The 16,388-nt window shown below is 30.9% G+C and overlaps 1 protein-coding gene across 1 annotated transcript in view; it reads right to left on the bottom strand.

Moving 5' to 3' along the window:
* Window positions 1-328: 328 nt before the first annotated feature.
* LOC117177384 overlaps window positions 329-16,388 on the bottom strand; it is a 35,368-nt gene continuing 19,308 nt past the window's right edge. The window contains exons 2-12 of the mRNA XM_033368035.1: window positions 4,819-4,865; window positions 2,738-2,776; window positions 2,635-2,655; window positions 2,101-2,139; window positions 1,958-1,978; window positions 1,747-1,785; window positions 1,559-1,655; window positions 1,195-1,274; window positions 838-873; window positions 648-741; window positions 329-401 (exon numbers count right to left, since the gene is read on the bottom strand). Coding sequence (XP_033223926.1) covers window positions 343-401; window positions 648-741; window positions 838-873; window positions 1,195-1,274; window positions 1,559-1,655; window positions 1,747-1,785; window positions 1,958-1,978; window positions 2,101-2,139; window positions 2,635-2,655; window positions 2,738-2,776; window positions 4,819-4,865 — 572 coding nt within the window. The 3' untranslated portion in view covers window positions 329-342. The remainder of the gene's footprint in view (window positions 402-647; window positions 742-837; window positions 874-1,194; window positions 1,275-1,558; window positions 1,656-1,746; window positions 1,786-1,957; window positions 1,979-2,100; window positions 2,140-2,634; window positions 2,656-2,737; window positions 2,777-4,818; window positions 4,866-16,388) is intronic.

Here is a 16,388-nt window from a genome sequence, read left to right as displayed (position 1 = left end):
GGGTATAACTCCACGAAAAAGTACAGGTAATCTGGTAGGAATAATGAAAAATCCCTCTATACTAGGCTTCATCAATAGTTCTGGAGTCAACTACTACGGGCGAATAACTATGGGCACCATAGCGTTTTTAGCTCAAACGTGTTAAGTTTGTGAATACAATATTTCGATATGTTTTCCTAAGTCAAAAAGTCAAAGATAAAGCCAAATTATGAATGAAATGGCGGTAATAATAAATTTAAATGCAAGCATAGGAAATAATTAGACATTTGAAATTATGAACCTGAAGTATTTTATTCCATAAATTACATAGAGTGCATGTTGTTTTCACAAAAGAGTTCGTACTCAATGGTGGATCCGATAAGGTACTTCAGGACATGGTCCTGCATGTAGTAATGCTGGAGCTTAAAAAAAAATGAATGTTCATTATTATATAATATGTATAAAATGACGCACTCTTGAAAACGTTATATTTTTTACAAAATCGTGTGCATTATATTTGAAATAAATATTTTTCAAATTGAACTACTCGTACTTCGCACTGACTACCTCGCACTGTTTAAAAGTAAACTGGTTGTAAAAAGCGCATTTTATAATATCCAACAATTTTATTTAAAGAAAATACCAAAATGTCTTGATATACAACTTACCCATCCTACATGCAAACAAGCAGGCGTACTCCTGTACAGACATAGTCCACTCATCATAACCGTCAGTTATGCAAAGCGTGTTTTCTCCATCAATCTAAAAACATATTTATTCATATTTCAGTTCACAGTTTTGCGAAAAACGAATATATTTCCCATTAGAGAAAAACTGTTTGAATTTTGTTTCACTTACTGAGCACCTTCTTCCACACTTAATACGAGGATGTTCCTACAAAAAATATAGTTTTTAGGAGCAGAAGTACTATTTATCGAAGTTTTCATAGTTTGGTGGATGGCAAGTGCACACTAATTCCATATAATAAAATTCTGTAATTCTATACGGATATTCCCTGACAAACGTAAGACTAGTACTATCAGTGGACCAGTGAGTCTACAATAAGCAAGATAATTTTTCATATTTTTTTCTTATGGTAATTTTATTGTTACCAACTGAAGAAAAAAAAATCCTCAATATAAAGGATAAAGGTAACTAGCATCACACATAATATATGGATTGGAAAATAATTGTACTGAGTTAGGCAAAACTCACCACTGCTGGTGCATTGGTTTCATTGATATGATAAAAAAAATGATCATGTTGACAAGCTTCATGAGGTAATAGTAAGATATCTGAAATAATTATTAATGTATATTATAGTGTCAATAATTGTATTGTCTTAAAAACATTATCATTTTTAAAAAATGCTGTGTATTATATTAAAAATGTAAACAAATCCAAATTTAATTATTTTACATTGAATAATTTAAAGAAAAAATAATTTCGTTTTAAAAACGTCCGAGATTGATATATTTAAAATTCTAATCGCACAAAAAACGAATTTTTTTTAAGTCGGAATTCCAAGATATTTGAAGAATTATTTTTCACAAAATAATAAAATATCTTGCTACATTACTGCTCAGCCCACATGCTCTTATGCAATTAAAATGCTCCATCTTCACATGTGCTTGATTAAAGCCAGTAGATATGCAAACGTCTATGGTTCCTGTCATCTAAAAAAAGATGTATTCTTTAGTTTACAATTTTGGGAAAACTAATCGGGTTTTGGCATAAAAAATACTATGAAAATGTTTATTTACTCACATGGTCTCCGCATTTTTCGATGCACCTACCGAGACCTGGCTACAAGAATTATAATTTTTATTGGCAAAAAAATCGGTTATTAAAGCTTCTACAATTTCATACCAATTTTTACTGTCACACGAATTCTATATAATAGAAAATTGTAGTAAACTATGTGTAAAAATAATATATATGGAGTTAAAATAACTGCGCTGAGTAAATTGGAACTCACCCGTACTGGTTCAGGAGGAAGCTGTTAAAGAAAACAGACAAATGGTTAGTATCCGAAATATGAAGTGCCTGAAGAATTCTTTTATTATATATAATAATTATTTGACATTCTAAAATAAATGTCTTGAAGAAAATAAAACTTACCCAATCTCTTGGGGGGGATTTAACCAGGTTTCTATGACTCTGTAAGAAATATTATTAATATTATCAGGAGTACTAGTTATCAAAACTCTTACAGTTTGATAAATTTGCAAAGTAACAAAAACTCCATATAATAGACAAATTTAAAAAAATATTTAGATGTATAATATATGTGAGCATGCGCATGAGGGTATTTATGGCCGATATGGACTTAGGTATGGAACATTAAGCCGAATAAGATTGCATGAAGCACAAATATAAGCTTGGCGTGTTCCACGATCAAACATGTTATATTTTTACTTTAAACAAAAAATATGCGTACTTCCGATCACTGCCTGAATATGAGTACATTCCCAATTAATTAATTATTGATTTCAGTATTATTCTCCACTTAAATCCGAAAATAATCATTTTGACTTTAATTCAGAATAACGCGAATATTATCTAATCTAAAAACGGCCATAAGAGTCCCTTTTTACGCGGACGCTAACATTCATAGGGAATTAAAATAACTGTTCTGAGTAGAGTGAAACTCACTTTTGGTAGTATAAGATGAGCCTGTTTAGGAAAACAGAAAAATTGTTAGTATTTAATAATTATATGAACTTTAAATAACTATTTTAAGTAAAGTAAAACTTACAGGTTTTATTTGGGGAGCATTTCCTATTTGTTCGTGAATCTACAAGAAATATTATTTTAGTTATTAGAAGTACTGTTCATCAAGATGTTAATAGTTTAATTTGTATTGCACACAATTTTCATTTAATTAAAATTTGTTTTAAGTTAATATAGATATTCACTGCAAAGAATGTATTAGAGTAATTTAAATAAGTGACTTATTCTGTATTCAATCATGGTGATTCTCTGCGCAGTGCCGAACTAAGTGTCTCTAGTCCTATGGATATTAAAAATGTTCTGGGAAGCGGGTACTTTACCCAGTTCTTCCAATTCTGGAACCTCGCCACACGGAGTATGCGACATGTAAGCAACAGGATTTGTGTACTGTTGGCGCGCCGATACAAAATCATTAAATGTGCGAATAAATTTTTTTACCACAAATAATAATTGTCAAGTGCATAAAACTATTAGGAATTATTTGAAAAGATTATTTGTGATAAAAAGGGTATTTTCTACAGTGAATCTAATGCCGATCGCGTACTATCATGCAATAAAACTATATAATTATTTTAATTTTGACTTTATATGTATACTTTTTGATCGAACCATTGATTATAACTAATTGAAAAATATTATTTGTCACAGACAATTGACTTGCATATACAATCATTTCAAATGAGCGCACGATCAGTAACTATTTAAATCGGTGACACGGTGCTTATTATTAACCTTTCAATATTATCTAGCAGGAATTTAAACATCGACTTGAAGAAGTGTGGAATAGAGGCGTCGATTTTCTATCACATTTTATATAAAAACTCGGCATTTCAATGAGCTAAACATTTTCAAACCTCAAAAAGACTTCTTTTTCATTACTTTGTTTATAAGGTAACAAAAAATTTGTTAAAATTATTTTAAATCTTTGAAAAATACATCAAGTTGGTTTAGTTTAGGCATGATTGTGTCTCGAGTGTAATTCACAAAAAAAGGTAGAAAAAACAGGTGGAAAAATTAAGGGCATGTGATACTTTAAGAATTGTCGATTTTACCAGTTTTAGGTTTTCCCGGCTTTTTTTCTAGGATAAGAAATATTTTGCCTTCAAAATCTGGGGAATGATAGCGAACATGCTAACGGACGTCCCCAGATACTTTTTTTTGTGTTTTTTTATCAAAAAATTTTTGATATTGCTAACAACATGCGTGCATATTTCGAGGTTGTGTGTGTTACAATTCACAAGAGCGTTACTTCCAAACTACACAATATTTTTGGCCGAAAACTTTGGACTTGCAAATAAACATAGTAACTAATCTCCCAGAACTAACCTTGTTTGCAGGCAATCAAACAAGCTTATTTCATAAATAATTTCCCGATTATCGGAAATGCAGATATGAAAAACGACGTAACCTCAAAGTAATCCATGTGCATAAAATTTGTATTTTGCACAATGAATTTTTTTGTAATTATCCCTCAAAAACGAGTCCGGGAACGTCCGTTATGATATTTTATAACATCTCCAAATTTAGTTTTAAAAAATTTTTATTTTTGCTGTAAAAAGGCCGGGGAAACTGTAAGTATCACATGCCCTTAACGTTCAAAATTTGGAATGCGCCTTATCTTTAAGCATATTAAATCCACTCCTGAAACAAGAGTTTAGGATTTTTTTTTAATGACTGAGTGAAAAAAACTTTATTTACCCCGCATAAAATGCGAAAAAGCTTTTTATTTTCTGCCGATAAAAAAGAACAAGAACAAAAACTCATTAAAGGATATGTATTTAGCAGACTCGCGATATTCACGACAGGTGGGGACACTTTTCATAAAAGAATCAGTTTCCTGTAAATTTTCATAAATTCTTGTTCTTTTTCCGACTTAGCCTCAGTACTGCGTTTTATTGATTCTGTCATTGTTCAAAAACAACTAAAAAATTGCTATGCTTATGTTCTGCGCCACGCTTAGAATCACCTTGAACAACATACCTTTACAGATTTTACTTATAATAACTTTATTCTCTCCGAGTTGAAAAAAAAATGTTGAATATCCTGAATATAGAAAATTATATTATAGCAATTAACAAAAATTGTTTTGAGTAAAGTAAAACTCACATTTACTTTGGGACTCGCAAAGGTGGCCAAGAACATAACTGCGCTGACTGCAAAAATAAAAATTGTAATTATATTTATGTTAAAAGTTTTCAATTAAATTTCAAATATGCGAATCAAGTTTCATGATAAAGCGATATCATATATTTGGAACTATTTAGGCATTAATTTCATTATTTTTGATAATTCCGTATTAATTCACCTTTAGTATAACATGTGACAAACCGATATATATTTAAGATTCCGGGATTTACTGTCAGATACGTTAAAATTATTAACAGAAAAGATGTAGCATTTTGAAAGACCTCTAATTTTTCTCGCTACCGTCTTTCGACAGAACTTAAAATTTTGATATTATTTTTTTTTAATTCTATGAAAAAATTTGGAGTTAAACGACATGAAATATGCAAGTCTCATGGTTGAATTATAGCTTTTGCAGACTTAAGAAATTCCGTTTAACCATTTTTACATTCACATTCATGAGAGTTTAATGTAATCCTCTAAATTTTTGATCTCTGATTTTTAACGGATCTGCACATTTCGGCACTCACAGAGTCTGAAAATCATACAATTTTGTCAGTGTCTGCACGTCTGTATGTATATCTGTATGCCTGTATGCATGTCTATCCGTCTGTACGTATGGTCATCTGAATGTTGTAGCCACGCAGCCTTTAAAGGATTTCTTCAATTGGGTCTTCTTGAGTTTCCCAAAATAAAGAAAAATTGGAGAATTTTCAAAATTTGGAATTTTTTTTTCTTTAAAGTTTAGAAATTCATGTAAAAGTTTCTTATATATGGGCAGAAGACTTGCAAATTATCTAAATATAATATAAATATACATATAATTATAAATCTATATATATTTAGGAACTATCTCAGTTAAATCTTTCAATTTGACCAAAATTTAAAAAGTTATATTCTTTTCAGAATTTTGAAAATTTTTGAGAAGAAGGAAAAAATTTTAATAGATTAAGAAATATCAATCCTTATTTCTACTAGATATAAAATATATGTGTTTCAAAACGATCATCATGGAATTTCTTAATTAAACAAAAGTTCCAAAAGTGGGATCATGTTTAAACATATGCAATTTTTGTTTTTGAGAGATCCGTAAGTTTGAAGTGTTATCTTTAGTAGATAAGAAGAAGATTTAGAAATTATTTCCATGATGTTTTCCAATTGGGTACAAATTATCGAGTGCGAAGCACTAGTTTCGTAATGATAATGTAATCTTCAAAGCCGCAGGATCTTTGAGAACTATCTTTGAAAACAAATGGAAAAAATGTAAATTACAATTTATGGCTGTAATTCCTCAGGAGTTTAGATTGCTCTTCTTGATTTAAGTTACAATATTTATGATATTTTTTTGTTTTATTTGTAGAAAATGCTATTTAAAAAGTCTGCCAGCCGCGCGGACACATTCTCATCCCGCTCGGCCCGCTTCACCTCGCGCGTCTTTGAATTTTTTCCAAAATTGTGGAAAGACCTTTTAAAGTTAAAGGTCAAAGCATCGACAACTGTAATTTTGTGACTGTAATTCTCTTTTGTTAAAATTTCGTTAAATTTCGGGCTAGTACTTCTTATTTAGATATAGCAAAATAATATACCAATTTTACTTTCCATCATTACCTTACTATTTTTTTCTTAATTCGCATTAATATTTATTCTTAGTTGCCTGAAAAAATTTATCATTTCAAAAAATTTATATTATTACAAATCATAATGTGCATTGATATTTAAACATCCGTATTTTATTGTCTTGTTTTTATGATTTTTACTATTTTCTATTTTTAATCTTGTTTGTTGCAATTAAAAGAAATTCTGCTGGTTCTATCCAGAAATTATTAACAATCAACTTGTAGATCCTTTTTTTGGTTTATCTTGTCTTTTACGAATAAAACAAAAATCACAAATCCTATCCAAAAAGAATTCGCAACAATCATCACAGATGTTTATATCTTTTTTAGTTGCACAATTTTTTTCAGTGAACCTTTCCCGAATCTTGCATAGTTGATTTTTCATTATTTTTGTGCGATCAAAATTTACCTTTTCTATTTTTCAAGAAAATTCAAAAATTTGTTGTAATAATCTTGTAGGGCTTTCAAAGCGTAATTTTTTTTGTCTTAACTTTCTTCCATATCGCGCTTTGTTTGGCTTAAAAAGTTCATTTTCGTTTGTATTTTTTTATTTCTCAAATTCTATAACTCTCATAATTTTACTTTTATCGAAAGAAATTATTGGAACTGTTCGAGTTTCTGAGAATTACGTATAACCGTTCATATAGTTTTAAAATCTTGAAAAAAATGTTTTTGAAAATGTTGAAAATTCTCTTATTTTTTTATTTTGATCCAGCATAACTAGTTAACCAACTCAATCTTTCTTTTTTACCTTTTTCTTGGAATCTTTTAAAACATACTAAAATATTTGAAATCCTTTAAAATCACTTGAAATTTTTTAAAGTTCTTGAAAATTCCTTGCAATTTAAAAAATACCCTTAAATATTTCAAATCTCTTAAAGTCTCATATTAAATTACTGTGATCAATTGAAAATTCCTTGGAACGTTTGAAAATACTTTCAAATATTTTAAAACCTTCAAAATGTTTTGAAATACCAAGAACTTTTTTTACAGATTTTAAAAGTACTTTGGAATTTGTTTAAATAACTGCTAAAATTGATAAAATTCTTTGAAATTCCTTTAAATTATAAAAATAAATTGAAAATTCGTTGAGATCTTTTTTAAGAGCCTCAAATATTTAAAATACTTTAAATTCTTTTGCAATCTCTTGAAAATTTTCAAAGTTCTTGAAAATCCTTTAATTAAAAAAAAACCCTAAAATTTTTTTAATCTTTTACAATCTCATATTACATTATTTAAATAATTTGTAAATTCCTTGCAATCTATTAAAATATCCTAAAATATATTAAATCTTTCAAAATCTCATATTAAATTACCGTAATCAATTGCAAATTCCTTGGAACGTTTTAAAATACTGTCAAATATTGAAATACCTTCAAAATATTTTGACACACCTTGAACTTTTTTTAAAGACTTTAAAAGTACTTCTGTGAAATTCTTTGAAATTTCTGCTAATTATAAAAATAAATTGAAAATTCCTTGACATCTTTAAAAACATCCTCAAATATTTAAAATCCTTTAAAATATTTTGAAATCTTTTGAAATTTTTTAAAACTCTTGAAAATTCTTTGAAATTTTAAAAATACCCTGAAATGTTTCAAATGTGGACGTGTGAATTTACCCTACTCGTGTTAAATTTAGGAACGTAAATGTTAAATAGCATGTCGAGTGTATTATAGAAAAACTTACAAGCCGAGCTTAGTGATCCAACGTTTTTTCAAAACCTCAAGTCAATGTCATTCAAAGCAACAAATAACCCACTAATGTTTAATCTTCTAAAATTTAACGTTTTTAGTAGAATGTTATTTGCGAAATTAACAGCAACGTTTTAATGCAAGAATAATATAACATTAATCATGTTTGTAGGCTTCAGCAGTAACAATATCAATACCTGACATATCTGCAGTAATTTGGTTAGATTCAACTAAAAAGAGAAAATGCTAACATGGATTGTAAGGAGTACATTCCCACCTACCCTAGGAATACCGTTAGCACGAAATATATTGTAAATAGAACAATAAAAAAATTCGGAAGTTTTTTATAAGGCTTAAGCCCAGTTTCTGTGAAATTTAATAGTTTACAACAGTTCATGTCTAAAGAAGTTGAAATTAAATCAAATTTTGTATTCAAACCTCGAGTATTTTGATAATAAAGCAGATAACTATTGAATACAGATGATTTTCCTGTATTACAGTGTGGGAGTCTTAAAAGTAATTATAACTGGTTCTCCATCTTGGTGAATATTTTTTAAGTGCCTCTCGACTCTTGCTAGTCGGTCGTTGAGTAGTTTCTTTGTTTCTTTCTAATGAGATAGTTGCATCGGAGTTCGATCCTTGGAGATTCTGTGAGAAGCAAACAGAAGTGCCTCTGCAGATTTCACTCTTCGAGATTGTTACTTTTTGGAGATAAGGCCACACGAAGTAATTCCGGAGCCACCAATTTTCAATAAAATACTATCTTTATTGATCTACTTATTCTGGAACTTAACTGCTTTCTAACTCTCATATGTCGTTTTATTTGATTAAAAATATCAACCATAAGTGAGAGAGGACTTTCGCAATACCTTTAATTATGAATTTGTCTGCCATAGTTGTTGTTTCTGGTAAACCGAATAAGAATATATTAGATTTGCAGTATTGACGTTTCTTCATTTTAATGATAAAGTATCGATAATTAAATGTTAATAATATTTTATTTTCATTTTGTTGACTAATGGTTTTTTTTTGTAGACGCTGGTTCTGTAATCTTCTTCTCATGATTCATCAGTTTAAAATTAAAATCTTCAATTTGCGTTTTAAGCTCACCTGTAACTTTTTCAACAGTATTAGTCCTCAAATCAGTTAAAGTGATTTGCTCAAAAGGATCATCCACTTTTGTTAACAGAAAATCGACGTAATTTTGAACCTGCAGAAAGTTTTCAGGAAAAGCATCGGCATGAGTTTGGAGCTTTGGTTTAATAACATCACTTATTGTAATTTTCAAGATTTCAAAGTCAAGTAAAAACTTTTCGTATACTGAATCACCAGGTTAAGTTTTTGTAGAACCACAACATTTAGGAAATCGGCCATTAATTTGGGTTTTTAACGTGACAGTGCATGCCTCGTAGCATCTAGTTCCACATCCGGGGTAACTTATAATAGTAAAATCAAGTATGAAAGGTTTGTGTGTGATAAGTTTAAAATTAAAAAAAACGGCAGGATTCTTTATGAAAACATTAAAAATCAATTTTCTCCTAAAACCCATCTTTAGATTTTCTTTTGAACTTTTGCTTTGATAATAAAGATATCTTGTAATTTTGATGCTTTCTATATAACTTTTGTAGCTAGTAGAACTCTTTTTTTTTAATCAAATGTTCTAATTTTCTTTGAAAACAATGACAGTCACAAAAGAATGTTGAAAGAAAAGTTTGCACGTCTTTGAAAACCATTTTTCAAATAAACTAAGCGTTTTCAATTTGTTCATAGAAATTAATATGCAAAAATGGAAAATTATAATATTACACGAAAAACACGAGGTGGGTACGTAAAAGTTTAGAGGAAGACTTGTGGAAGTTTTTGTTTCATTCATAAAAAAATCGGTGAAAAAATTCCTATTATCAGCTCAACACGGTAATCAAGCGCGAATCACGTCTGCCGTGATGAGAATGATGTTTTCCTTAAAGCATAAAGTTTCATTCTAGAGTTTCATGATTCGGCATTCGACCGCCGTATGCATGCTCAAACCTGGTAAAAGATTTGTATTTTTTATGTTGTTCTCTGAAATTAAAACAAAAAACACGCATCCTATGATGAATTGATTAATAACGAATTTGTAGATGCTTTTTAGGCTGACAACTTTTGTACACTTTTGATTTTTCGTAGCTTGTGTAGATTGGCCTTAAAATGGAATTATTTAATTTTTTTATAACATTTAATGATTGAAATCAAAAGCTTTTATCCAAAAATTCTTATTAACGAACTCAATCTTTCTTTGTAGCTCCTTAAGAAGTGTGTCAAAGCGAAACCGAATTCGATTAATCTTTCGAACGTTATCCATGCGAATGGTGCACAGTTTGAAGTCTCTCATCTGCGCACATGCTAGGTTGGATATTTAAGACATCGTAGTAGCAAAAGTAACAATTATTTCAAACTTTAGCCAGGTGAAATTGCTTTATTTACCTTTGAATTAAAGATTCTAATAGTTTGTTTCAAAAAAAAAATTTCCAGCTAAAATAGAGATGACACCTTTAATCTACAATTGTACCAAAGTTTCTATTTCAGCCAATTTCTGTGTTAATAAGGAACATTCTGTTACGAAAAAATTGTTCAATACTTTAGAAAATCAGTATGATACTTTGCGTATTTTTAAAGGAAGCCTTCGAAAAGGGGTTTGAGTTGTGACCAATCATTTGTCTGTGACCAGATACTGGACCAGAAAATTAAAATACGGGAAAAAACACTGTATCTCTATATACTACGTTCAACAAATTCATGAAATTAAGTTTTCACATGAAACGAATATCTTTTAATTATGATGAGAATGTAACAAAACGAAATTCGAAATCGTTACTAAGAAAAAGGTTGAAATATGAAGTCAAGAGGACTCAAACGAATTCAGTGTTCTCTGCAATTACTTTTCAAAGAATATGCATAAACTATTCGGAAACAAGAATAACAATAAAATCTTGCCCAATTATCCGAAATATTCAGTATGAAACGTTTTTGTCATTCTTAAGTGCACACAGTTAAAAAAGGTATTCAAAATGCTACCGAAAGCAAAATCATTTTGTTATGCAACAGAAATGATAAAGAATTCAAGAGCATTTTGGTCGACCCGAATGAATGATCGACTTTTGAGATCCTGATGATCTGATTTGGGTTCATCTATAAAGTCAAACCAATATGGCCTACGTTCTTAGAGTACTTTAGCTCATATGCGAACTTTTTATTCTTTCTGATAGTGCAGTGTATTTGGAAAGTTGAAAAAATAATTAAATCTGATATCAGAAAATATCACCTGTTAACTGTAGTTGTCACTTGCCTGCAATTAGATACAATTGTTAGGTTTTGTCGATATCACACTTAGGCCAAGAACTGGCGGCCATTTCGTTTAGTCTGACAAATGAACCAGAAAACAAGATCAAATTTATCTGAATGGACAGGTCATTATGATCTTGAGAGTCAAATGATCGTTGGAGCAAAATGCTTTGCAACAAAATTGATCCATTTTTTTACCGTGCAAAGATATACGACCACATTTGAAATTTTTTTTCTGATGATTGATTCAAATTGAGATGAATTTCCTCCTTTTTTTAAAGATCGAAATTTTAGTCGATAGGCTCATCTTTGATGCCCGGTTTCATTTTTAATAAAATATTCACACAGCAAGAATGTATGTCGTTTGTATAGATAACTACTTACTCAGCAAGAAACCGTAGGTCACTTCTCTAGTCATCTTGTGAACTGAAGATCAAGATAATATTTTTCCAATCAAGATTTTTTGTCACAAAAAAAACTGAATCAGACAAGAAACTGGTATCTGAAGAATAATCGCAGTTCTCGTGAAAGTTGCGTTATATAGTATTTACGTGTAGACGTAACGAGCACATGTCTAAGTTTGGAAAAGCAAATAATTTCAAGATCTTTCAATGTGGGATAATTTATTATTTCCAAACACAAAGCAGTTCAAGCAAAAAGTATCAGGTATCAATAAATCTCTTTATCTTGTCTATTACGCCAAAAGCGTTCATTTTTCTCATACTGGGAAACATAAAAGTGCCCCAATTATTAAATGAATTATGAAGTAGATTTAATACGTACGTAATTATCCTAACTTCTAACTGTGCTTTTGATATTCTTTTGGTAAATTATAATAATATTTACTATATATATCATTTTCCAGGTAAAATATTTTTTCAAAAAAGTCAAGGTCATTCTTGGAGTAACTTTTAACGAGGAATGCAGTAGTGACCTTGAGTTTGACCTTTAAGGTTGACTCACGGTCAACTTTGTTTTTTTTTAATGGGAACCCCTATTTTTGACGACGGCAGTCGAAAGAGCATGAAATTTTACGTCCAAAAATGTATTCAGGTAATGGGTTAAGGATGACCTTGAACTTCAGCTGAAAGTCTTTAGGCTTTGCTCAGGTATGGGTCGGCTCCAATCTGTAATGCTTCGGCTCACGTGTTTACGATAAAGTTCGAGGTCATTTTTGGAGTAACTCAAAAAGAGGAATGAAGAATTTTTATTTTAAAATTAATGTTTTTAATTCAAACAAGATTCAATAGAACTAAAATGATAACGATTCTGCATTAGGCGGGTAAACCTTAACGCGTAAAATGCTCATTTTGTACCAAGTAAAAATTACTCTGAACACAGTAAATAAAAAGGATCAATTTTGTTGCAGAGCATTGTGCTCCAACGATCATTTATTACTCGAGATCATAATGGTCTGTTTATTCAGATTAATTTCATCTTATTTTTTGGTTCATTTGTCAGACTAAATAAAATGGCCGCCAGTTCTTGGCTTAAGTATCATAACGACAAAACCTAACAATTGTATCTAATTGCAGGCAAGTGACAACTTAACTTAACAAGTTATATCTTATAATATCAGATTTTGTTGTTTTTCTACCTTTTCAAGTATACTGCACGAGTAGAAACCATAAAATGCTTGAATATGAGCTAAAGTACTATAAGACCGTCAGCCATCTTGGTTTGACTTCATACACGATCCCGAATCAGATCATTATGATTTCAAAAGTCGATCATTCACTCCGGCCAATCAAAATGCTCTTGAATCCAGTATCATTTTTGTGGTATATCAAAATGATATTGATTTCCGAATTCTTTTGAACACTTTTTTTACTGTGACATCGCTGCAAAGATTACATTCTGTTTTTTTCGTGAATCTTTTTGGTTAACAATTGAACATTTTGTTGAAGATTAATATTTTCTGATTTAAATATCCATTCTTTCAAAGAGATTCTCTGTAACTAATTTGAATAAAAAACTGATTTAAATAATTGATTATGCTAATTGATTATTTACTTTTTTTAGCGAATATTTAAAGGACAAATCACACACTTGAAAATCAGCAGACAAGAGACAGTTGTAAGCTTTTAATCGTTGACGTGTTTGAATAATTAGATGCCTGAGCATTTAAGCTTGAGCATTTTCATCTGTTAACTAATGATATTTCATAATTTATTACACCCTTGTAGACAAATTTTTAGCTTTAGTTTTTAGTTTCAGTTCGAACAAACGATTTAAATATTTTTGATATATGTAGAGATTTATATTGATGTATATTATTTATAGCTGTGAGCACTACCGACAGCTTAAGAGTAAAATTGCGTTGTGACTTGCGTACAACTTGTTTTACACTTTTTGTTGTTGAATTAGTTATATTTTATTAAAGATTATTATCTAAATTCTTACCCTAAATCAACTGATGAAAATCGAATGATAAAATTGACCATCCGCAATGATCAAGTCGAAAGTCTGCGAGAATCAGACCAACCATCCAAGATATTTGAATCGAACGTTTACGATGATAAGGTCAGCCATCTTGAGATGACCATGTCGACCATTTGAGACGATCAAGTCGACTTTTTGAGATTGTCAATTTGGACCCTTTGTTTTAACCTTCTACAGATAGTCGATTCAGACATCTTCAAGGTCTGTCCTATAGTTGAGCCTTCAATGTGGTCTGTTTTCACATCTAGATTGCCAAACGGACCTTCCCTTTTTGTCCGTGTACACTTATACTGCCGAAATACAGACACAAAAACGCAAAAATAGTCGGACTTTGCGTTGAATTTTTTTATTTTAAAAAACCAATAATGGAGATTTTTTGCTCTTTTTCATAATTATTGAAAACTGAGCATCCACGTTTTGTAGTAGATACATCGTAGCGCAGCCATGTCCTTACTTTCCTCCTCGCTGCAGCTTCTCCGTGGAGAGTTGTGAAGCTCTTACTTTTGTGCTGTCTCTTTCTTTTCTCTCTCTCTCTCTCTCGCTCTCTCTCTCTCTCTCTCGTTTTTGACGCCTGCCCGACTTTTGCATCACGAGCTAAGCGAGTGCTGCTGGTCGGGGGCAGGAATCAAATAAAAGCAAAATTAATCGAGATAGAAAAGTAAAAACAAGAAAGCTCGATTAAAGCAATGCGTGATATTATAAAAATTTATGTGGCAAAAGAACTTCACAGTTCAACCAACTTGCACAACAGACAACCGACACACGAGTATACGAATGAAAATATCATTTGTACGAATTGCTATTGCTAGCAGCAAATCTATTAAAGAGGGCGCGCGTATATTTTTACCGATGCGTAAATCTTAAGCTTCCTGCACCGAAAACGATGCGGGAAGCATGTACCTTCAGCCAAGGCATTCAAAAAAAGTTTTAAAAGTATACAAAAACATTTTTAAACAACGTAGAGATGATTCGGAAGTTTAAGCTAATCACTTAACTTTCTGAAATTTGCCGATGTTATAATTCACTCCAGAAACAACCCTCTAAAAGAAATATATTTAGCGAAACTTATATACATTTACTTATATGAAACGCATACAAAATTACAATATTTAGAGAACACTGTTAGATGATATACCTAACGGCTCAGCTGACCCTTGCATTGTAAGAGACTCGAACACGAGTTCGCTGCTCACCGGGATGATAAAATACTACAACCTTTAATGTAAGTCTGTATGCAATTTTTGGATTATTTAATAACGGATGCGACTGCGTAGATATCTCATTTCCTATTACACAGAGAAATGTCTTTAAAATGCGCATTTCGATGCCTTTATTCAATATGAGTCTATGTTTGACAGCGCCGACAGACTATTTCCTATGCTCATACACAGCGCAGTTTAATTCTTCAGCAAACGTCACAATAATAGGCAACTAAATATGACTATTATTAATGGTTAACAGTCGCAATGCTTAATTGGGGCTGACCTGCGGAACAGTAGGTTTTACCGATCCAGTCGCTATTATGCACAGTTCCTCGATGCTGCAGTTACGAATTATTACATCACTTTAACGAATAATATGTATAAAGACATTGAACTTATGTTAACGGAATAGACTATTGTTTAAACAGCACTATCAATTGTAAAAAAGTATAGCTGAAAATAAGTATTAAATAAGCGCATGGTTAATTCTTACATACATTTTCGGATATACTTATAATTAATCGGTATTTTTAAGTTACAACGCTTATAATATAATTCACATTTCGCACGCAATGGGGGGGGGGGATTCAAATGCATAAACTTAAGCATGAAAGTCAATTGTCAATTGCCAACACGAGTTGCGATTTATAAAATAATCTTGAAATGCATTTGTAACTCAGAGGTGATGACTTCGGGAAACAGTTACGAAACGTAAAAACATACTGCTCCAATAAATTCTGAAGTGTATGCGATCTGTGAACAAGTTGTGCCATCCAAAATCTTGTTATTTTTTATGATACCCTTTCCTTGCTGAGTGAGAATATGGTGCGATGTGGCGAACTTCACAGGAATGGTAAAAAGGAATGTTTTTCAGGTGATGGAAGCCATTTATTGCCGATAAGTTGCGTCGTTACGGCCTTAAGGGCGAGCTAAGGAAACCAATAGGATCGGTAGCATATACCGATCCTTCGCTAATGTCCACTGCACCACTATTTTAATCTCAGTTCAGTGGATTTTACATATCTTACAGTATGTAATACTAGAGAATATATGTGACTTTCGCGAAATGCTGAGTGATTTTGACATTTTCGCCCTCTTATTAGAGTGCAGGGTATCCATGTACTCACCTCTCTTTTTTACATTTTTAAAATATTTACGCAATTCAAATCTTTTCCCTTTCATTTGTTCCAATAAATCAACACCAGAAGTATCAGATGCATTTTCAAAACAATAAACATACAGTAGCTCATTTAAAAGGAAAAAAGAAAGTGTTGCAT

The sequence above is a fragment of the Belonocnema kinseyi genome, chromosome 7 (assembly GCF_010883055.1).
Source record: "Belonocnema kinseyi isolate 2016_QV_RU_SX_M_011 chromosome 7, B_treatae_v1, whole genome shotgun sequence".
Classification (NCBI taxonomy): domain Eukaryota; kingdom Metazoa; phylum Arthropoda; class Insecta; order Hymenoptera; family Cynipidae; genus Belonocnema; species Belonocnema kinseyi.
The sequence above is the reverse complement of the archived record's forward strand: the minus strand, read 5'-3'. Positions and strand labels throughout refer to the sequence as shown.